Here is a 22,823-nt window from a genome sequence, read left to right on the forward strand (position 1 = left end):
GATTCCTCACACGGTCTTCCAGATCACCCAGCCGTAAGCACTTCTGGCAGATGTGACTCTGTGGGAGAGGGGAGTTCCCCCAAGACTGCCACATCTCACAGTTATGGTCGAAATGACAATAAAAATGACTTGACTTGACTTGACTTGACATGGGGTGACAAGTGGTGTTCCACAGGGGTTTGTGTTGGGACCGATTCTTTTTACGTTACATATCAGTAATTTGGATGATGGAATCGATGGCTTTGTTGCAAAGTTTGTGGATAATACGAAGACAGGAAGAGGGGCAGGTAATTTCGAGGAAGTAGCTACAGAAGGACTTAGATGGATTAGGAGAATTGGAAAAGAAATGACAGATGGAATACAGTGTCAGGAAATGTGTGGTCATGTTCTTTGGTAGAAGAAATGAAAGGGAGAGAAAATTCTAAATGGAGAGAAAATTCAAAAATCTGAGGTGCAAAGCGACTTGGGAATCCTTGTGCAGGATTCCCTACAGGTTAATTTGCAGGTTGAGTCTGTGGTGAGGAAGGCAAAAGTGACGTTAGCATTCATTTCAAGAGGACTAGAATATAAAAGCATGATGTAATGTTGAAGCAAATTAAAGCACTGGTGAGGCCTCGTTTGGAGTATTGTGAGCAGTTTTGGGCCCCTTATCTTTGAAAGGATATGCTGAAACTGGAGAGGGTTCAAAAGAGTTCATAAAAGTAATTCCAGGATTGAATGGCTTGTCATATGAAGAGCGTTTGATGGCTCTGGGCCTGTATTCACTGGAATTCGGAATAATGAGCAGTGACCTAATTGAAAACTATCAAATGTGTAAAGACATTAATAGAGTGAGATGTGAAGAGGAAGTTTCCTAAGGTGGGAGAGTCTAGGACCAGAGGACATGACCTCAAAATAGACAGCATTCTTTTGGAATGGAGATGAAAAGGAATTTCTTTAGTCAGAGAGTGGTGTATCTGTGGAATTCTTTGCTACAGGCAGCTGTGGAGTGAAGTCTTTATGTATATTTAAGGCAGAGGTTGATAGATTCTTGATTAATCAGGGCCAGAAGGGATATAGGGAGAAGGCAGGAGACTGGGGCTGAGGGAAAATAGTTCAGCCATAATGAAATGGCAGAGTAGACTTGATGGATGAAATGGCCTAATTCTGCATCTACCTCTTATGGTCTTATGGAGTAATGGTTCACCAGCTCAACATAGTTTTCATTTATTGGAATAAGGATCCTTGTGTAATCAAATAGGTCAGGTGGATGGTTTCAAGTTCCTGGAACTATCAGAAACAATGAATCAATTACTATTTTCATCCCATGTTGTTTGGTTCCTCTAAAGGAATAATGGAGAAATTTTACAAAACTTTAGCTACTGTACAGATGAATGGTCCCTTGTGCTGGATTTAAAACTGTGGATACTGTGACTCTTAGGACTAAGATAGTTCGACTTTTATTACTTGAGAGTGTCATGGAGGAAGAGGCTTGATGGCCTGATTGGCCATTACTTAGTTCAAAAGATTGAGCCGCATAATGAAGGCAAACGGGTAAAGCTGAAGGTAGAAAAATTCATCTCTGCTGCAACGTGCATTCCCTTTATTGTGTATGCTTTTTTATGATTCAGCAGCATAATAATGTTTAGGTCTCATGAAATAAGTCTCCCTAAGAAGTTCAAGCATTGTAGACCCCATATTAATTGGTAATCAGTCAAATAACATTAATTTCTCTGATGTTTTAGGGAGGTACTGCTGTGTGCCTGGGAAGTTATTATTGTCAGGTAATCAATAAGCATTTTCCTATATTTGCTGCTGTAAGGGTTTATACTTGTTTGTAGTGTAGACAGGAACAATTATCTGAACCTCAAGAGCTTCTGCAGATTCACGAAATCTTGAACAAACACAGAAAGTGCTGAAGGAAGTCAGCAGGTCAGGTAGCATCTATGGGGGGGGGGGGGTAATAATCAGTCAGTGATTTGGTTCGAGACACACTGAGTTCCTCTGGCATTTTGAGTGTGTTGCACAGTTACCTGAATGATTGGTTATTGACAGCAAATATTAATTACCAGTTTTCTTTATTTCCCCTTCAGATTATTTTGGAGAAATTTTTGACATTTGTGGTATTAATGACAATGGTACTAATAGGATTTACCACAGGTAAGTATAAGTAAACTTCTCTCCAATAATGTTCTATTGATGTATGTAGAATTTTCCCATGGCGATGTACCACCCTGATATTGATTATAATTTTGTTAAAAAGAAAATAGACTGTTTTCTTCTTTTGTTCTAGTTCTTACATTATAAAACTTACATTTGAATCAGAGTAACAACATAAAAGCTGACCCCACTAAATTCACTTCAGTACGTTATCCTACAAAGCCACATTCCTTGTGGTGTTCACATTATTAATCCATGGCTGTCTTTTTCCTTTACTCCATTTAAGACTATAACCATCATTGTATATTCTGTGAGTATTTAGGATTGGGATTCACTATATAATAGGATGGTGAATATAGATTTGATTGTGGCATTCAAAAGAGAGTTGCATAATGACTGTAATGGAGGGGGAATTGTAGGAATATGTGAATATAGTGAACTGGATTCCTCTTTGAATGCCAGTATGGATGGACTGGATAGCTTCCTTCTGCGCTGATTCTATGACTTTTTTCCCCAAATGTATTACTGTTATAGCATTGAACTGTCTAGAACTTCTTTGCCTTTCTCTAACTCCTCACAATCCTGAATGGACCTTCTCCTCTACTGTAAACATTGTTGGCTTTATATTTATTAGTTTCAGTTTTGATATCACCAGTGTATGTTGTGATCTACAGTCCTCTTCAATTTAGCCTTATTAGAAATTCTGTATTATTCTGCCTATACCTAGTTTAGAACTGTCATGGCTCTGGTTGGCTGTTCCCTTTTAAGTCTTCTTTTTCCCTGATTATGCCCTAATTTCAGTCGTTAGATCTCCATTTGCTCTAGTTACTCAATTACAGTACACCTGGTTTTCATCAGAGACTATGAAATAAATACGATGGCGTCACTATCACAGGTTGCCAGTTTGTTGGTCCATTCCCATGTGATAACTTCATTTCTCGACTGCTTATAACTGTTTGTTCCAAGTTCAGCTCCAGTTTCAAGATATTCCATGAAAAGCCCGTCTCCATGTCAAAACTCCGTATCAGAGCTCCGTGTCAAGATTCTTCCTGTTTGTTGTTAAACGTTCACGCCTACGCCAGCATCCCCAACTCAATCTCTGTGCCTGTGTCCTGCACTTGGGTTCTCCTCATTCGCTCCGTGCAACAAGAACAAACTATAAAGAACTTCACTTGAACTATCTATCCATCCTAAAAGCAAATCCATTGGGCACACAGTTTCTTTCTTCTCTGTCACCCTCTCACTATCCTCATGACTAAATATTCCTTAATTATTTTAGCCATATCTTTTGTGGCTTGTTGTCAAATGCTGTTTTAATCCTATAAAACACATACATTATTGTTAGGTTTGGAGATTGATGCTGATATTTGTTTCTTTTCATTCCAGCGCTACATTTGTCATTCGAAGAGCTTGATCCTTCTGAGTGGCTGCATTTTCATGGCTTTAAGAATCTGATATTCCTGGTCTTCATGCTCTTTTTTGGGCTCCTTGATATCCCACTGAACTATGACAAGTATACTCCTTTCATGGTCAAGATTTTATATGTGTCCTACATTATGATGACCTTCCAGATGATGGTCATTCTCTTTATCTTCTTGATGGCCCACACACTCCGACGGGTGATGAAGAATTATGATGTATTCTGGCAAGCCCAGGTGCTAGGTTCATATACATTATAATATCTGTTTGTGTCTGGAGTATAGGAAAGAAATGTTTTGATTCCACCATGTCTTTTGGTTGCTCATGTTCCCATCTAATGCCTCGGGATGTTTTGATTATGCAAAAGGCATTGGGCAGGATTACATGGTATCTGGTCCATCACCCATGGTAGCTGGACCTGTGGCCACACTAACCTTTGGTAGCTGCCTAGTTCTGAAAATCTGACTGCTGTTGATACCTCATTCAATAGGCAAAACTGTCAGACAGCCAGTTCACTTGTTCCAGATACCTCTGATGATCAGGGGTATTTGAATGTTGAATACAAATTAAGTCATAAAAAAATTAAAACTTAACTTAAAATACACATTTGGTTGTTATTAAGTAATTAAGGACATATAATGCAGTTAGATAAAGAAAATTAAACATGTATGTTCCTATACATGCCTTCAAATCAGGGTGGATGATCTCATTCAGGTGACTCAGGCTGCTCGAGATGAATCAACTGTTACTGGGTCCAGATACAATGTTTATCCAGCTTCATGGTTCCACTGCCCCTGCACTTAACTCAGTATCAGCAGGGACCTTTATAATGGTAGTAGGTTATCTGTAATCTTGTACTCAAATGCTATTGCAAAGTGGTTAGTTTCCCTAATTGTCTGTATCTTCTGTTAACTTTCAGCACACCAAATTGCTCTGAACACCAATATCTTTTAATTTCCCACCATTTTCCTTACCAAAGTAGAAACCATTTCATGTTTCCTTATTCTACTTCATTTACCATGTCTTCACATAGCCTACTAAGCCTACCTTAGCCAAGTCTTCACTTATCCCCTACAGCTAGCTACTCTGCATGTTTCTTGCAATTTTCACCACCACCCAGTGATATATGATCAACATTCTTACCTCTCACCTCCTCACCCAAATCTATGACATAAATAGTGAACATTTTGTTTTAATATTGGTCTTTTACATTTAATGCTCTCCGTTTCCTATAAAACACATTGTCATTCATCTGTCAATGGTTTCAGATACTTCCTCAAAAGTTTACAGCACATTTGTCAGATACAGAACCATAGAACCATAGAACATTACAGCACAGAAGCAGGCCTTTTGGCCCTTCTTGGCTGTGCCAAACCATTTTTCTCCCTAGTCCCATTGACCTGCACCTGGCCCATATCCCTCCATACACCTCTCATCCATGTACCTGACAAGTGTTTCTTAAATGTTAAAAGTCAGCCCGCATTTACCACTTCATGTGGCAGCTCATTCCACACTCCCACCACTCTCTGTGTGAAGAAGAACCCCCCATGTTCCCTTTAAACTTTCACCCTAAACCCATGTCCCCTGGTTTTTTTCTCCCCTGGCCTCAGTGGAAAAAGCCTGCTTGCATTCACTCTATCTATACCTATCATAATTTTATATACCTCTATCAAGTCTCCCCTCATTTTTCTACGCTCCAGGGAATAAAGTCCTAACCTATTCAACCTTTCTCTGCAACTCAGTTTCTCAAGTCCCGGCAACATCCTTGTAAACCTTCTCTGCACTCTTTCAACCTTATTAATATCCTTCCTGTAATTCGGTGACCAAAGCTATATGCAATACTCCAAATTTGGCCTCACCAACGTCTTATACAACCTCACCATAACATTCCAACTCTTATACTCAATACTTTGATTTATAAAGGCCAATGTACCAAAAGCTCCCTTTACTACCCTATCTACCTGTGACGCCACTTTTAGGGAATTTTGTATCTGTATTCCTAGATCCCTCTGTTCTACTGCACTCCTCAGTGTCCTACCATTTACCTTGTATGTTCTACCTTGGTTTGTCCTTCCAAAGTGCAATACCTTACACTTGTCTGTATTAAACTCCATCTACTATTTTTTAACCCATTTTTCCAACTGGTCCAGATCCCTCTGCAAGCTTTGAAAACCTTCCTCACTGTCCACTACACCTCCAATCTTTGTATCATCAGCAAATTTGCTGATCCAATTTACCACATTATCATCCAAATCATTTAATATAGATGACAAATAACAATGGACCCAGCACTGATCCCTGTGGCACACCACTAATCACAGTCCTCCACTCAGAGAAGCAATCCTCCACTACCACTCTCTGACTTCTCCCATTGAGCCAATGTCTAATCCAATTTACTACCTCTCCATGTAAACCTAGCGACTGAATCTTCCTAACTAACCTCCCGTGTTGGACCTTGTCAAAGGCTTTACTGAAGTCCATGTAGAAAACATCCACTGCCTTCCCTTCATCCACTTTCCTGGTAACCTCCTCGAAAAACTCTAATAGATTTGTTAAACATGACCTACCACACACTAAGTCGTGTTGATTCTCCCTAATAAGTCCCTGTCCATCCAAATACTTGTAGATCCTATCTTTTAGTACTCCTTCCAATAATTTACCTACTACAGACGTCAAACTTACCAGCCTATAATTTCCTGGATTACTTTCTGAGCCTTTTTTAAACAACGGAACAACATGAGCTATCCTCCGATCCTCTGGCACCTCACCCGTAGATACCAACATTTTAAATATATCTGCCAGGGCCCCTTCAATTTCAACACTAGTCTCCTTCAACGTCCGAGGGAATACTCTGTCAGGTCCTGGGAATTTATCTACTCTGATTTGCCTCAAGATAACAAACATCTCCTCCTCTTCAATCTGTATAGATTCCATGACCTCACTACTTGTTTGCCTTATTTCCATTGACTCCATGCCAGTTTCCTTAGTAAATACAGATGCAAAAAACCCATTTAAGATCTCCCCCATTTCTTTTGGTTCCATACATAGCCGACCACTCTGATCTTCAAGAGGTCCAATTTTATTCCTTACTATCCTTTTGCTCTTAATATACCTGTACCTGGTATATGGTCAGTCCTGTATAAGTCATGTTTGCTCTCTTGATCAACTCAACATTTTGTAAATATTCAGTTTCTCTTCCCTTAATTATAGATTGCAATCATATCTTAATATGGGTCTTTTTCTCCTTGGGTTTTCTTAAATAACAAATTATGTTACTACTTTCTAGTCTGAAGGGACAATGCTTAATTCTACTGCTCTTGCAGTGTGCATATACAAAGCTATGCAGTGAGTTAAATACCTTGTCAGAATTCACTTGAGACAGAACCTTCCTTGTGGATATTTAATGAGATCTTACTTGTGAAACTGCAGAAAGTTATGTAAAATACTGTAGGTATTAAACTCAATACAGAATTGCCACATACCTGAATATACTAATACTGTTGATTACTCTCGCAATTGGTGCTAACCAAGGTAACACACTCATGCAACACTTCATAACTTGCTATGTAAACAAAAGTAAACTCATGACGTAATGATATCTTAATAATGATAGGTGATAAACATAAAAATCCTTCAAAATATATCTAGTAAATGTTTACCAAGATTAACAAAACTTAAGACTATTAGTTTCAAGGACAAATAAAGAGATAGCGATGGATGCCTTTCTACAGTGTGCTTCAACCTAAGTATAAATTAACCTGCACACGAAATACTGTAACAATCAGGTTATGTCCAGGAAGTGATGTTTGTACAAAATAAACTGCATACAAAACAATGAATTGTACCTCTAGTGGCCAGAACATGAATGAAGGGCACTTTGATAGACTGTGGCTGCTGAATCTACTGTTTATTCATGTATTTTCATTACAACCCCTAGGGTAGAAACAATCAACTCCTGGGGAAATGTCAACTTAAGAGATTCTGCAGATGCTGGAAATCCAGAGAAACACACACAAAATGCTAGAGGAAGTCAGCAGGTCAGCTAACGTCTATGGAGAGGAATAAACTGTTGATATATTAGGCTGTAACCCTTCATCAGGACTTTGATGAAGGGATGAAGGGTCTCTGCCCAAAACATCAACTCTTTATTCATCTTTAAATATGCTGCCTGATCTGCTGATTTCCTCCAGCATTTTGTGTGTGTTACTGGGGGAAATATCAATTTTTAGTACCATTATTTTCTGAATTCTATTTTTTTGCATGTATTTATCCACCCTGGATTCACCACTGATTTCTTTGAATGGTAAATAATCCAACAAATCTTCATCCAGTTGAAAATGGATAAAAAGTAATTATTCTATGATACTGGTACTTATTTATTCTTATGTAATATTACCAGCACCTAGTTTCAAAGGATTTACACTAAATTATAAAACCTTTCTGTGCTAAGCTGATATCCTTTACAAGTTTCTCATTTGTTCAGTCCTCTTTGGCCCTTCTTTGCTGTTCCTTGTTCTTCTCAGTTTTGTGACTGAGCAGACTTCTTAGCAATTTAAGCATGCTCTAACTGAGTGGCAGGTGAGTATGCTGTGAGGTAGTCCTGGCTTGATTCATTAAATTAAAAAAAAGTTCCATTTATTCAGGGTTTTTCTTGAATAAAGTTTTCTTCCAACTGTTTTCCATGTGTGACATTTGAAAATCAAAATGAGACTGCTAGTAAGCATGTCAAGCAGCACCTGTTGAAGGAGAAATAGAATTAACATTTCAGTTCAAAGAACTTTCAACAGAACCATAAAGTGTGTTTCTCTCTTACAATAGATTACAGCATCAACAATTCATATGGAGAGATGGCTTCCAAAACACTTCTGGTCTCGTGCTGGTACCTGTGGTGTGAACCTTGGACTTGATAACAACTGGTATATCTGGTGAGAGCTTAGCAGCAATTCCAAAGGACCACATCAGCACCAATTAACTGGACTTAGACAACATGTGCTCATTTCCCAGTCATACATCATTTACTTGTACACAGGAACAGCTCAACCTTTGTCACCAAACTGCTCCGAAACTCCAGCTCAGAATTGTCAATTTTTATACAGATATTGATCCAATCAAAAGTTTGTGCTCTTCCTAGTCATATTATTGTCATATAGGTAACTAGAAACATAGAAAACCTACAGCAAAATACAGGCCCTTCAGCCCACAATGCTGTGCCAAACATGTACTGACTTACTTTAGAAATTACCCAGGGTTACCCAGAGCCCTCTATTTTTCTAAGCCCCATGTACCTATCCAGGAGTCTCTTAAAATACCCTATCGTATCCGGCCCTACCACCGTCGCCTGCAGCACAGCAGCTTTGAGTGTCCTATGGACTTGTATCCAAGATCCCCCGATCCTGCACACTGCCAAGAGTCTTACCATTAACGGTACTAATCAGAATATACTGTTCAGGTGTTAATAAGCAATAAAATTGATGCATTAATGGACACTAATACCTTAGATTTAGTAAAATAACTGTTCAATAGCTAGTGTGTGCCCTACAATTTTTCATAAACATTCTTGTCTTGTCTTGGTATATCCTGGTGACCTTGGGTCCCAGGCTGAACAATGAGACTGTGTAAAGAGGAGCTAGGTTCTCAAGGCTGTGTTCAGCTTGTGTAGCTGTACAATGTCTGCACACAGTCTCTGTCACAACATCATCTTAACCCTTGCTGCAACTTCCACAGCCTCTTCATTTGGTTGTCACCCCTTCCACTACCCTCCATGCTGACTCTCCTCACCACTGGCACATAATAGTTAGTCATCCAGTCATGTATAGCTAGTCATCCAGTCATGTATAGATAGTCATACAGTCATGTATAGCTTGTCATACAATCATGTAATAGTTAGTCATACAGTATATATCGCTAGTCGTACAGTCATGCAGACATGAAAACAAGCCCTTTGACCTAACTGGTCCATGACAACCAAGATCTCAATCGAAGCTAATCCCATTTGTCCGCATTTGGCCCATGTCCCTTTAAACCTTTCCTATCCATGTACCTGTCCAAGTACCTTTTAAATGCTGTTAATGTACCTGCCTCACCCATTTCCTCTGGCAGCTCATTCCATATTTTGACCACCCACTGAGTGACAAAGTTGCCTCAGATTCCCATTAAATCTCCCTCCACTTGTTGTCTATATCATCTAGTTCTTGATTCTCTATCCCTAGGAAAAAAACTGCATGCATTCACACCATCTACCACTGCCAGGATTTTATACACCTCTATAAGACCACCCCCTTATTCTCCTAGACTTCAGTGTAAAGTGTCCCAACCTGTTCAATCTTTCTATGTAATTCAGTCCTTGCAAAATCTTTTGTAAATTTCCTTTACACTCTGTCCAGTTTAATGGCATCTCTCCTGTAGCAGGGTGATGAAAGCCAAATATAATATACCAAATGTGGCCTCACAATATCTTTTAACTGTAACTTAAAAACATCTCTGCTTCTGTAGTCAATGCTCTGACAGATGTGCCAGAAGTGTGAACCATCTACAAATGCACTACTATTACTCACCTACACCAGTATTATGGTACCTCCCAAACATGATCACTACCATGAGAAAGGACAATGCATTGGGTGCAGGGGGACACCTGGTTCCCCTCTAAGTCACGTTTTGGAAAGATATCACTGGTGCTTCCTTGGTTTAAGTTCTAGAATTCCAGCCAACAGTTCTGTCGGAGCATTTCCACTGGAAGGACTGCAGTAGTTAAAGAAGATGACTCATTGCAACCTTCACAAAAACATTTAGAGTTGGCAATTAATCCTGGCCATGTGAGTGATGTCTAGATCTCAAAACCTGAACCAATACGTAATTGAAAATTTAAAACAAAACTGTAGATGCTAAAAATCTGGAACAGAGGTAGAAAGTGCTGGAAACAGTGGAGGGAGAAACCATTAATACTTCAGGTTGAAGATGATCACAAGTGAACAGAAGTGATTAAGTCGGAATAGGTACAGCCACTAGCAAACAATCATCAATAAGCAAAAGAATGAAATGTGGGAAATCTGAAGTAATAATCACTTGGAGATTCTCAGCAAGTCAGGCAGCATATGTAGAGGGAAACATAGAGTTAATATTTCACATCATTGATCTATCAGTACTTAATCCAAATGTGAGTTCTCCCTAATATTCAAACAATAGTGTTTAGAAGCTGATGCTCAGTACTGTGGTGCTGGGAAATAGCCCCATCTCTGTTTTATATTGGCTGCCACAGAATTTGAAGTAGGAAAGTACGTGAATGTAAAAGATGCCATGCTTAACTTGCTGTTTACTTCTGATGCATTTTGCACATTGAAACACACCCCTTCAGCCTGTTCATTCACTTGTTCATCTGTAAGTTAAACCACTGGGGTATGAAACTTAGCAGAGCAAATCTCATGTTTGAGCCCTCACTGGCCTTCTAAGCCATGTGGCCAGGACATAGAAGCTCATTGTTAGTTAGAAGTATGCAACCTCCCTGTTGGAAAAGTGCACAGAATAAGCCTGCATTGCTTTGCGATTGTCTATCAAAGGCTCAGCACCTACCTGGGGTCTCTTCTCCAGGGCTTAGGTGTCATTGGTGATCAGAGTGTTGTGTACAATGTGGTCACTATTGGACAATATCTTTTGATGGCAGTAGTCAGGTTAATAGGATCAAAAAGTGGGCTCTCAAGGGTGAATGGTGTGAGCAATTATTGGGAGCAATGCAGATGTGGTAGGACTTATAATGAGGACAGGTTGAATGAGAGGACTTTTCCCTTTGGAGAGAATGAGGATTGGAGGCATATTGATAGAGGTGTATAAAATGATGGGAAGAGTAGATACAGTGGATAGGCAGTGTGTTACATGGAATACAGTGACGTTTCACTACTCATGATACACTCTGAGAAACAGCAATAAAGGGAAACTTAATCTCAGTCACATCACTTTGATTAAGTTTCAGTACCCACATCTCTCCTTTCCAACTTCCCACAAATGTTCATCTGCTGCTTCTTGTTTGTCTTGTGAGCTTGAAATATTGGAGGTGTTGCAGAGGTGCAGATTGTAATTGAATGACCTCTCTCTCTTTCGGTTTCACAGGGTGGATGACAGCAATAGCCACAGTGCTCTGAAGAGCTCCTGCAATTCTAAGCATGCAAAGGAAGAATTCCCACAATCTGGGAACAGTGTGGAGAAAGAGCTGGACCATTCACCTGCTGTTGCAGATAAAGATGGGTTCAACCCTGGCATGGAGCTTCACTTTCTCCACAGCAAGTCAAAGGCTCACCTCTCTGGTGGTGCTCACACTGAGGTTAAAGAGGCTGAGCACTCTCTGTAAACTCCCTGGGATACTGTATACGAAGTACCATATTAACTTCAACAATAGTGCATTACCTTCCCATTCTCCTGTCTGTTACAGGAGAACTTTACTTTGTATGGACAAAGACATATAGTATAATAGGTTCTGGTCCTTTGACACTGTTATCAGTTGCTCAGGTCAAGCATAAGTTGGTGAGCAGTGACATAGCCTTCTATCCTTTATTGGCCAACTTGTTTGAACCTCTTGAAAGTTAATGAAGCTCATTACTCATCATATAAATCCATAAAATCTTGTGTTTGATTAATGGCTCCAATGATTTGTAATATATAGCCTCGAGTAAATTAAATGTTGGGAATTAATTGGGAGCTTCAGATATCTGACATTATAAAATAGTTTACCTAGCATGACTTATGGCAGGAATTTAATCTACTTTAAGTGAATTATATATAGAGAAATATACATCAGTAAGTGATTTACTGTGTAATGTAAATGTGGATTTGTGTCATGGATACTTGGAATATAACGTCCCTTAGAAAAATAACATATTGACTGCATTAATGCCAAAAGATATCTACTGGAATTCATGATTCGTATTGACCTACACAATTAATGAAACTTCTGTTTAATAGAGTGATATTTTAAAATATGTATTTGCTTATTTGCCTAAAATGTGACTTTTTTATGGTGGATATTCTATTCAGCAATTTCTCAGCCATTCATCTTGTAATGATGGCTTTGATAGCAATCCAGACCATAGACTTCCCAGAGAAAGGAAGTTTGGCTAGGAAGGGAAAATTTGGCTGAAATTTAAGAACATTCCGGAATGGTGGATGAAGGTAATGACAGATCCCAAGGAATCCATACGGACGATACTGAGAATAAACTTAGGTCAGATATTTGAGGGGATGGGTGATGTAATCCCAAACAAGAGAAAATGTGCAGATGCTGGAAATCCAAGCAACACGTGCAGCACCTATATTGAAAAGAGTACAGTAAACTTTTCAGGCTGAAACCTTTCATCTGGACTGGAAAAAAAGATGAGGAGTCAGAGTAAGAAAGTGGGGGTGGGGAGGAAGAACCACAAGGTGATAGGTGAAACTGGGGCTGAGGGATGGGTGAAGTAAAGAGTTGATTGGTGAAGTAGGTAAAGGGCTGGAGAAGGGGGAATCTGATAGATGAGGACAGAAGGCCAAGGAAGAAAGAAAAGGGAGAGGGGCACCAGAGGAAGGTGATTGACAGGTAAGGAGATTTAAAAGAGGGAACTCGGAATGGGGAATGTTGGTGTGGGGGGCATTGCTGGAAGTTCGAGAAATCAATCTTCATGCCATCAGGTTGGAGACTACCCAGTCAGAATATAAGTTGTTGTTCCTACAAACTGAATGTGGCCTCATCGCGAAAGGGAATGGGAAGTAGAATTAAAATGGGTGGTCAGTGGGAGATCCTGCTTTTTCTGGTAGGTGTTCAGTGAAGTGGTTTCCCAATCTGTGTCGGCTCTCAACAATGTACAGGAGGCCACACCGGGAGCACCGAACACAGGAAATGATCCCAACAGACTCACAGGTGAAGTGTTGCCTCACCTGGAAAGACTGTTTGGGGCCCTGAATGGTAGTGAGGGAGGAGGTGTAGGGACAGGTGTAGTACTTGTTCCACTTGCAAGGATAAGTGCCAGGAGGGAGATCAGTGGGGAGGGACGAATGGACAAGGGAGTCAAGTAAGGGAGCGATCCCTGCGGAAAGTGTGGTGGAAGGAAATGTGCTTGGTGGTGGGATCCTGTTGAACGTGGTGGAAGTTCCAGAGAATTATGTGCTGGACACGGAGGCTGGTGGGATGGTAGGTGAGGAGAAGAGGAATCCTATCCCTGGTGGGGTGGTGGGAGGATAGGGTGAGGGCAGATGTGTGCGAAATAGAAGAGATGCAGTTGAGGGCATCGTTGATGGTGGAGGAAGAGAATCCCCTTTCTTTGAAGAAGGAAGACATCTCCTTACTTTTGGAATGAAAAATGTCATCCTGAGAGTAGATGTGGCAGAGATGGAGGAATTAGGAAAAGGGGATGGCATGTTTACAAGTAACAGTGTGGGAAGAGTAGTCCAGGTAGCTGTGAGAATCAGTGGGTTTATAATAGATATCAGAATCAAAATCTGAATCTGAATCAGATTTATTATCACTGGCATGTGACGTGAAATTTGTCAACTTGGCAGCAGCATTTCAATGCAATACATAATATAGAAGAAAAAATAAAAAATAAAAATAATAAATAAATTACAGTACCATATATGTATATTGAATAGATTAAAAAATCGTGCCAAAAACAGAAATACTGTATGTTAAAAAAGTGAGGTAGCATCCAAGGATTCAATGTCCATTTAGGAATTGGATGGCAAAGAGGAAGAAGCTGTTCCTGAATCACTAACTGTGTGCCTTCAGATTTCTATACTTCCTACTGGATGGTACCAGTGAGAAAAGGGCGTGTCCTGGGTGCTGGATGTCCTTAGTAATGGACGCCACCTTTCTGAGATACCGCTCCCTGAAGATAACCTGGATATTTTGTAGGTTAGTATCCAAGATGGAGCTGACTAGATTTACAACTCTCTGCAGCTTCTTTCGGTCATGTGCAGTAGCCCACCTTCCCCATACCAGACAGTGATGTAGCCTGTCAGAATGCTCTCTCCACATATAGAAGTTTTTGAGTATATTTGTTGACATGCCAAATCTCTTCAAACTCCTAATGAAACATGGTTGCTGTCTTGCCTTCTTTATAAATGCATCGACATGTTGGGACCAGGTTAGATCCTCAGAGATCTTGACACCCAGGTCTTCATATCAGTGGATAAGCTGTCTCCAGCTTCAGAGGCAGAGAGACTGAGAAAGTGGAGGGAGCTGTCGGCAATGGAGTAGGTAAATTTGAGGCAGGGTGGAAGTTGGACGCAAAGTTGGTGAAGTTGACGAGCTCCGTATGAGTGCAGGAGGCAGCACCAATGCAGTCGTCAATGTAACGTAGGAAAAGTTGGGGAGTGACCCCAGTGTAGGGGTCCACGTTCTACGTCCAGGTATAGTTCAGATTCATGCGAGTGCCATGGCTACATCTTTTGTTTGAAGGAAGTGGGAGGAGCCTAAGGAGAAATTATTGAGAGTGAGGGCAAGTAGAGGAGAGTGGTGGTGGAAGGGAACTGGTTGGGTCTGGAGTCCTGAAAGAAACAGAGTTTTGATGCCTTCCTGGTGGGAGATGGAGGTATAAAGGGACTGGACATCCAGAGTGAAAATAAGATGACTGGGGCCAGGGAGCCTGAAATCATTGAAAAGATCAAGAGTGCTTGAAGTGCCATGGATGTAGGTAGGAAAGATTGAACCAGAGTAAAACAGAGTTGAGGTCTGCAGATATGAGTTCAGTGAGGCAGGAAGAAGCTAAAACAGTGGGTTTACCTGGAGAAACGGGTTTGTGGATCTTGGGTAGGAGGTGCGGGGTGCAGGAACTATGACATTCATGGCGGTGGATGGGAGATCCACAGAATCAGTAAGGTTGGTGATGGTGTGGGAGATGATGGCCTGGTGTTCCTTAGTGGGGTCCTGTTCAAGGAGCAAGTAAGAGGAGGTTCCTGAGAGTTGTTGCTGGGTTTCAGCAAGGTATAGGTCAGTACGCCAGACTACTACAGCACCCCTTATCTGTGAGTTTGATGGTGAGGTTAGGGTTAGTGCAGAGGAAGTGGAGAGCAGAGCATTTGGAAGGAGGGAGGTTGGAATTGGAGAGAGGAGCGGTGAGGTGAGGTGGTTGTTGTCTCGTCGGCAGTTGGCAGTGAAAAGATCCAGAGCAGGCAGAAGACCAGACTGGAGTATGTCTAGGAAGAGGAGGAGGGTTGAAGATGGAAGAAAGAGTCATTGGTGTGGAGTGGAGAGTCCTTGCCAAAGAAGTAGGCATGGAGACAGAGGGAAGAAGAACTCAGCATCATGGCAGGTGCAGAACTCATGGAGGTGTGGATACAGGGGAACAAGACTGAGGCCCTTACTGAGGACAGAACGAGTGGAAGATCAGAAGGGATGGTGAAGATGCAGCACAGATGAGAGCTGGGATCAGAGAGGGGGAAGAGGGTTGGTAGTGTCTGAGAAGAGGGGAAAGTTAGGGTGTTCAGGAATGTGAGGTGAGAGGAAGATGGAGTCCCCAAGGACCCAAGAGTTGGTGGTGGGAGAAGGGGAGACGGGGGGAAGGGTTCCAGAGGCTGCATGGTCAAGGCTGGAGGCTGCGCAATCGACATTTGAAAGTGTCTGAGGTCGTTGGTGGTGGTGGAGTCCGGGTTCTGACTCTGCTTGGGATTGTTAGAACTGTTGAGGTTGTCACAAGTTTCACTATGTTATTTGAAATCAGGTTGTCTGTTATCTTAGGGATACCTACACGGTAAAGACTGATGCAAAAACTTGATTTAATATACACAGTGGCCACTTTATATACACCTTCTAGAACAACTGATGATATCCACGCTGTAGAAACCATGGAGTCTCCACAGTGCCTGTTCTGCCCTGAAGTCCACAACCATTGGCATCAACATATCTGTGACCTGACCCGGTTCATTACCTAATATTAGATCTAGTATGGCATTCCCTCTAGTCAGCCTGTCAACATACTGTGACAGGAATCCATCCTGGACACACTTAACAAATTCTGCCCCATCTAAACCCTTGGAACTAATCAAGTGCCAATCAATATTAAGGAAGTTAAAGTCACCCATGATAACAACCCTGTTATTTTTGCACCTTTCCAAAATCTGCCTCCCAATCTGCTCCTTGGTATCTCTGCTGCTACCAGGGGGCCTATAAAATACCCCCAGTAGAGAAACTGCTCCCTTCCTGTTCCTGACTTCCACCCATACTGACTCAAAAGAGGATCCTGCTACATTACCCACTCTTTCTGCAGCTCTAATAGTATCCCTGACCAGTAATGCCACCCCTCCTCCCCTTTCCCCCCCTCTCTATCCCTTTTAAAGCACTGAAATCCAGGAATATTGAGAATCCATTCCTGCCCTGGTGCCAGCCAAGTCTCTGTAATGGCCACTACATTATAATTCCATGTATGTATCCAAGCTCTCAGTTCATCACCTTTGTTCCTGATGCTTCTTGCATTGAAGTACACACACTTTAGCCCTTCTACCTTACTACCTTTATACCCTTTATTCTGCTGCTCTTTCCTCAAAGCCTCTCTATATGTTAGATCTGGCTTTACTCCATGCACTTCTTTCACTGCTCTATCGCTCCGGGTCCCATCAACCTTGCAAATTAGTTTAAACCCTCCTGAACCATGCTAGCAAACCTACCTGCAAGGATATTGCTCCCCCTCGAGTTCAGGTGCAACCCATCCAATCTGTACAGGTCCCACCTTCCCCAGAAGAGATTCCAATGGTCCAAAAATCTAAAACCCTGCCCCCTGCACCAACTCCTCAGCCACACATTCAACTGCCATCTCCTCCAATTCTTACCATCACTATCACGTAGCACTGGCAGCAATCCTGAGAACGCCACCCTTGAGGTCCTGTTCTTCAGCCTTCTGCCTAGTTCCCAAAGCTCACACTTCAGGACCTCATCCCTCTTCCTGCCTATGTCGTTGGTCCCAACATGTATCACCACTTCTGGTTGCTTTCCCTCTCGTACCAGGATATCATGCACCTGGTCAGAGACATCCCGGATCCTGACACCCAGGAGGCAACAAACCATACGGGTTTCCTTCTCACGTCCACAAAATCTCCTGTCTGCTCCCCTGACTATAGAGTCTCCAATGACGACAGCTCTCCTCTTCTCCATCCCATCCTTCTGCACCACAGGGTCAGACTCAGTGCCAGAGGCCCTGCTATCATGGTTCACACCTGGTCGGTCATCCTCGCCAACAGCATCCAGGATGGTAAACTAATTATTCAGGGGAATGGCTACAGGGGTGCTCTGCACTACCTGTCTACTCTCCTTCGCTTTCCCCCTTCGGACTGTCACCCAACGACCTACTTCCTGCAGCCTAGGTGTGACTACCTCCCAGTAGCTCTCATCTATGACGGCCTCATTCTCCCTTATGAGTTGAAGGTCATCCAGCTGCTGTTCCAGATTCCTCACACAGTCTTCCAGATCGCCCATCCGCAAGCACCTGGCAGATGTGACTCTGTGGGAGAGGGAGTTCCCCCAAGACTGCCACATCTCACAGGAGAGGCACATCACCGTCTCTTGAGGCATTGCAAAGACTAATTGGGAACAAACTCGTCCTCTGCCTCTTCCCGTCGAAGCACTCCTTCACTGGCCCACTCACTCACTGGCCACTCCGCTTGAGGTAACCCTCTGTTTATTTGTTTGAGCTTTTCAAACTGCTTGGTCACCTGACCTCGATTGCCCAATCAGCTGCTTTCTGCTGAATCTGAGCTATTTAAATCTTGATTGTCTAATCAACGGCTTTCTGCTGAGGTATTCAAATCTTGATTGACTTGATTGCACAGTCCAAATGCCAAAACTGCCAGAATCTCTCGAGTCAAAGCCTCAAATCTCCACTCTTTCACTGGCCCACTGACTCACTGGCCACTTTCCACAGGCTAACTACTAACATAATTTATTTTTACCCCCGTTCCACTATCTACTCTAGCACTCTGGTTCCCATCCCCCTGCATATCTAGTTTAAACCCTCCCCAATAACACTAGCAAACCTCCCTGCAAGTATATTGGTCCTCTTATAGTTCAGCTGTAACCCGTCTCTCTTGTACAGGTCCCACCTGTCCCAGAAGGGGTCCCAATGATCTAGAAATCTGAAACACTGCCCCCCTTCACCAGTTTCTCAGCCACGTGTTCATCTGCCAGAGCATCCTACTCTTACCCTCACTGGCACGTGACACAGGCAGCAATCCAGAGATTACTACCCTCGAGGTCCTGATTTTCAACTTCCTACCAAGCTCTCTGTACTCACTCTTCAGGACCTCCTGACTCTTTCTACCTATGTCATTGGTACCGATGTGTACCACAACATCTGGCTGATCACCCTCCCACTTCAGAATGCTGTGCACACGATCAGAGACATCCCTGACCCTGGCACCTGGGAGGCAACAAACCATCCGGGAGTCCCAGTCACAACCACAGAATCTCCTGTCTGTACCCCTGACTATTGAGTCCCCAATCACTACCGCTCTCCTCTTCTTCCTCCCTCCCTTCTGCACTGCAGAACCAGACTCAGTGCTAGAGATCCGGCTGCCGCAGCTTATCCCAGGTAAGCCATCCCCCCCAACAGTATCCAAATCGGTATACCTGTTTTGAAGGTGAATGGCCACAGGGGAACCCTGCACTACTGCCCTTTCCCCTTCCTTCACCTGACGGTAACCCAATTACCTGTGCCCTGTTCCTTAGATGTAACTACCTCCTGGAAGTTACTATCTATAAACTGCTTGGTCTCCCGAATGATCTGGAGGTAATCCAGCTCCTGCTCCAGTTCCCTAACGCGGTCTGTTAGGAGCTGCAGCTGGATGCACTTCTTGCAGGTGTCATTGTCAGGGAGACCTCCGTCTCCCTGACTTCCCACATCCTGCAAGAGGAGCATTCCAACATCCTGCCTGGCATATTCTCTAGTCTGAACAAATAAAAGAAGAAAAACAGAAACTTACCGGAACCTACCCTCGCCTCTGCCTGTTTCTCGCCGAAGCCTGATTGAACCAAAGCCATCCCACTCCGACTCAGACCACTGCAACGATGGCCGCTATGACGATGGCCGTTGTATATGGTGGTCTTTCTTTTAAACCTTGGCGCGCTACGTCACACGCCTGTGCAGTCTAGCCTCTTTTCCCAGATCAGTTAAACAAAAGAAAACGACCTGTCCTCAGCGATGTTTCAGTCTTCCACTCTCAGCCTCTTGCTTTGATTGAAAAGACCCTTGAAAGTTTTTCCTCTCCCCTTTAAACCTTGGCACGCTATGTCACATGCCTGTGCAGTCTAGCCTCTTTTCCCCGATCAGTTAAACAAAAGGAAAATGACCTCTGGAAAGAAGTGAGGTTGCATGTGACTCTGTAAGCTGATCTGGAATAGATTTGGGACAAAAGTGCCTGGTTTTATTGACTGATTGAGATACAGTGTGGAACAGGCCCTTCTCGCCCTACAAGCTGTGGCGCCCAGCAATCCCTCGATTTAACCCAAGCCTAATCATGGGACAACTTGTGAACACTAATTAACCCACCAAATGGTAGGTCTTGGAATGTGGGAGGAAACTGGAGCACCTGGAGGAAACCCATGTGGTCACAGAGAGAACATACTGTACAAACTCCTTATAGCCAGCGGAGGGAAATGAATGCAGGTCACCTGTACTGTAAAGTATTGTGTAAGCACAACACTACCATTTTGCTCTCATCAATAGCGGCTCAACTTTGGATGAGCTTTATCAACAAGGTGGAGGGGCACAGATGGGATCATGAATGCCTTTGTCTTGGTGCAGTATTGGTATTATTCTACTATTGTCACATGTACCAAGATACATTGAGAAGCTTGCTCATACAGATCCAATCATTACACAGTGCATTGAAGTTGAACAAGGTAAGTCAATAACAATACAGAATAAAGGGTCTGTAATTGTGGGCCAAGAGTCTGTACTGAGCTGTATTATTCTATGTTCTATGTTCTATTGTGGGTGACACTTCAACAACATTGATAATCAAAGTGTTGGATTCCCATTCACAACGTCCCTTTGAGCACTAGAGTCCAGAGCATTGATGAAAACAGGCAAGGTTTCCTCTGCAACACTCAGACAGAGGCTAAAAACCAGTATGATGTTTAGATTCGGGAAGGACAGACTCCAAGTTAGAAACATGGAAAACCTATTGCCCAATTTTGGCCCTACAGCCCACAAAAGCAGTGCTGAACATGTCCTTACCTTAGAAATTACCTAGGATTACCCATAGCCCTCTATTTTTCTAATTCTATGTACCTATCCAGGAGTCTCTTAAAAGACCCTATCGTATTCACCTCCACCACCGTTGCTGGCAGCCCATTCCACACACTCACCACCTTTGCATAAAAAAACTTACACCTGACATCTCCTCTATACCTACTTCCAAGCACCTTAAAACTGTGCCCTCTCATGCTAGCCATTTCAGCCCTGGGATAAAGCCTTTGACTATCAACACGATCAATGCCTCTCATAATCTTATACACCTCTATCAGTTCACCTCTCATCCTCCGTCACTCCAAGGAGAAAAGGCTCCCCAATCCAGGCAACATCCTTGTAAATCTCCTATGCATCTTTTCTATGATTTCCACATCCTTCCTGTAGTGAGACAACCAGAACTGAGAACAGTACTCTAAGTGGGGTCTGTCCAGTGTCCTATATAGCTGCAACAATACCTCTCGGCTTCTAGACTTAATCCCACGATTGATGAAGGCCAATGCACCGTATACCTTCTTAACCACAGAGTTAATCTGCACAGCAGCTTTGAATGTCCTATGGACTTGTGTCCAAGATTCCTCTGATATTCCAAACTGCCAAGAGTCTTACCATTAATTCTGTATTCTGCCATCATATTTGACCTACCAAAATGAACCACTTCACACTTACCTTGGTTGAACTCCATCTACCACTTCTCAGCCCAGTTTTGCATCCTATTAATGTCCTGCTATAACATCTGACAGCCCTCCACACTGTCCACAACACCCCCAACCTTTGTGTCATCAGCAAATTTACTATCCCATCCCTCAACTTCCTCATCCAAGCCATTTATAAAAATCAGAACAGATCCCTGAGGCACACCACTGTTCACCAACCTCCATGCAGAAAATGACCCATCTACAACCACTCTTTGCCTTCTGTGGGCAAGCCAGTTCTGGATCCACAAATCAATGTCCCCTTGGATCCCATGCCTCCTTACTTCTCAATAAGCCTTGCATGGGGTACCTTATCAAATGCTTTGCTGAAATCCATATACGCTACATCTACAGCTCTACCTTCATCAATGCGTTTAGTCACATCCTCAAAAAATTCAGTCAGGCTCGTGAGGCACAACCTGCCTTCGACAAAGCCAAGCTGACTATTCCTAATCATATTATGCCTCTCCAAATGTTCATAAATTCTGCCTCTCAGGATCTTCTCCATCAACTTACCAAGCACAGAAGTAAGATTCACTGGTCTATAATTTCCTGGGCTATCTCTACTTCCTTTCTTGAATAAGGGAACAACATCCGCAACCCTCCAATCCTCTAGAACCTCTCCCATCCCCATTGATGATGCAAAGATCATCACCAGAGGTTCAGCAGTCTCCTCCCTCGCCTCCCACAGTAGCCTGGAGTACATTTTGTCCGGTCCCAGTGACTTATCCAACTTGATGCTTTTCAAAAGCTTCAGCACATCCTCTTCTTAATATCTACTTGCTCAAGCTTTTCAGTTCACTGTAAGACATCCATACAGGCTTTTTCCAATGAGGCTAGGGGAGAAAAAAAACAGAGGTCATGGGTTAAGGGTGAAGGGGGGAAAGTTTAAAGGGAACATGGGGGGGGGGCTTCTTCACGCAGTGAGTGGTGGGAGTGTGGAATGAGCTGCCAGATGAAGTGGTGAATGCGGGCTCACTTTTGACATTTAAGAAAAACTTGGAAAGGTATATGGATGAGAGGGGTTTGGAGGGATATTGCCCAGGTGCAGGTCAGTGGGACTAGGCAGAAAAATGGTTCGGCACAGCCAAGAAGGGCCAAAAGGCCTGTTTCTGTGGTATAATGTTCTATGGTTCTATGGTTCTACAATTGCTAAGATACTTTCCTGTAGTGAATACTGAAGCAAAGTATTCATTAGGTACCTCTGCTATCTCCTCTACTTCCATACACATTTTTCCATTGTCACATTTGATTGGTCCTATTCTCTCACGTCTTTTTCGCTTACTCTTTACATACTTGTAGAATGTCTTGGGGTTTTCCTGAATCCTGTCTGCCTTTTGGCTCTCCTAATTTCATTCTTAAACTCCTTCCTGCT

The 22,823-nt window shown here is 42.6% G+C and overlaps 1 protein-coding gene across 2 annotated transcripts in view; it reads left to right on the forward strand.

The window, feature by feature from the left end:
- LOC140714946 (transient receptor potential cation channel subfamily V member 6-like) overlaps positions 1 to 12,154 on the forward strand; it is a 108,650-nt gene extending 96,496 nt beyond the window's left edge. For both annotated transcript variants that reach the window (XM_073026636.1, XM_073026637.1), the window contains 4 exons: positions 2,073 to 2,139; positions 3,526 to 3,794; positions 8,377 to 8,483; positions 11,659 to 12,154. In XM_073026636.1, coding sequence (XP_072882737.1) covers positions 2,073 to 2,139; positions 3,526 to 3,794; positions 8,377 to 8,483; positions 11,659 to 11,896 — 681 coding nt within the window. In that variant the 3' untranslated portion in view covers positions 11,897 to 12,154. The remainder of the gene's footprint in view (positions 1 to 2,072; positions 2,140 to 3,525; positions 3,795 to 8,376; positions 8,484 to 11,658) is intronic.
- Positions 12,155 to 22,823: the final 10,669 nt, after the last annotated feature.

The sequence above is a fragment of the Hemitrygon akajei genome, chromosome 22, assembly GCF_048418815.1.
Source record: "Hemitrygon akajei chromosome 22, sHemAka1.3, whole genome shotgun sequence".
Classification (NCBI taxonomy): Eukaryota; Metazoa; Chordata; class Chondrichthyes; order Myliobatiformes; family Dasyatidae; genus Hemitrygon; species Hemitrygon akajei.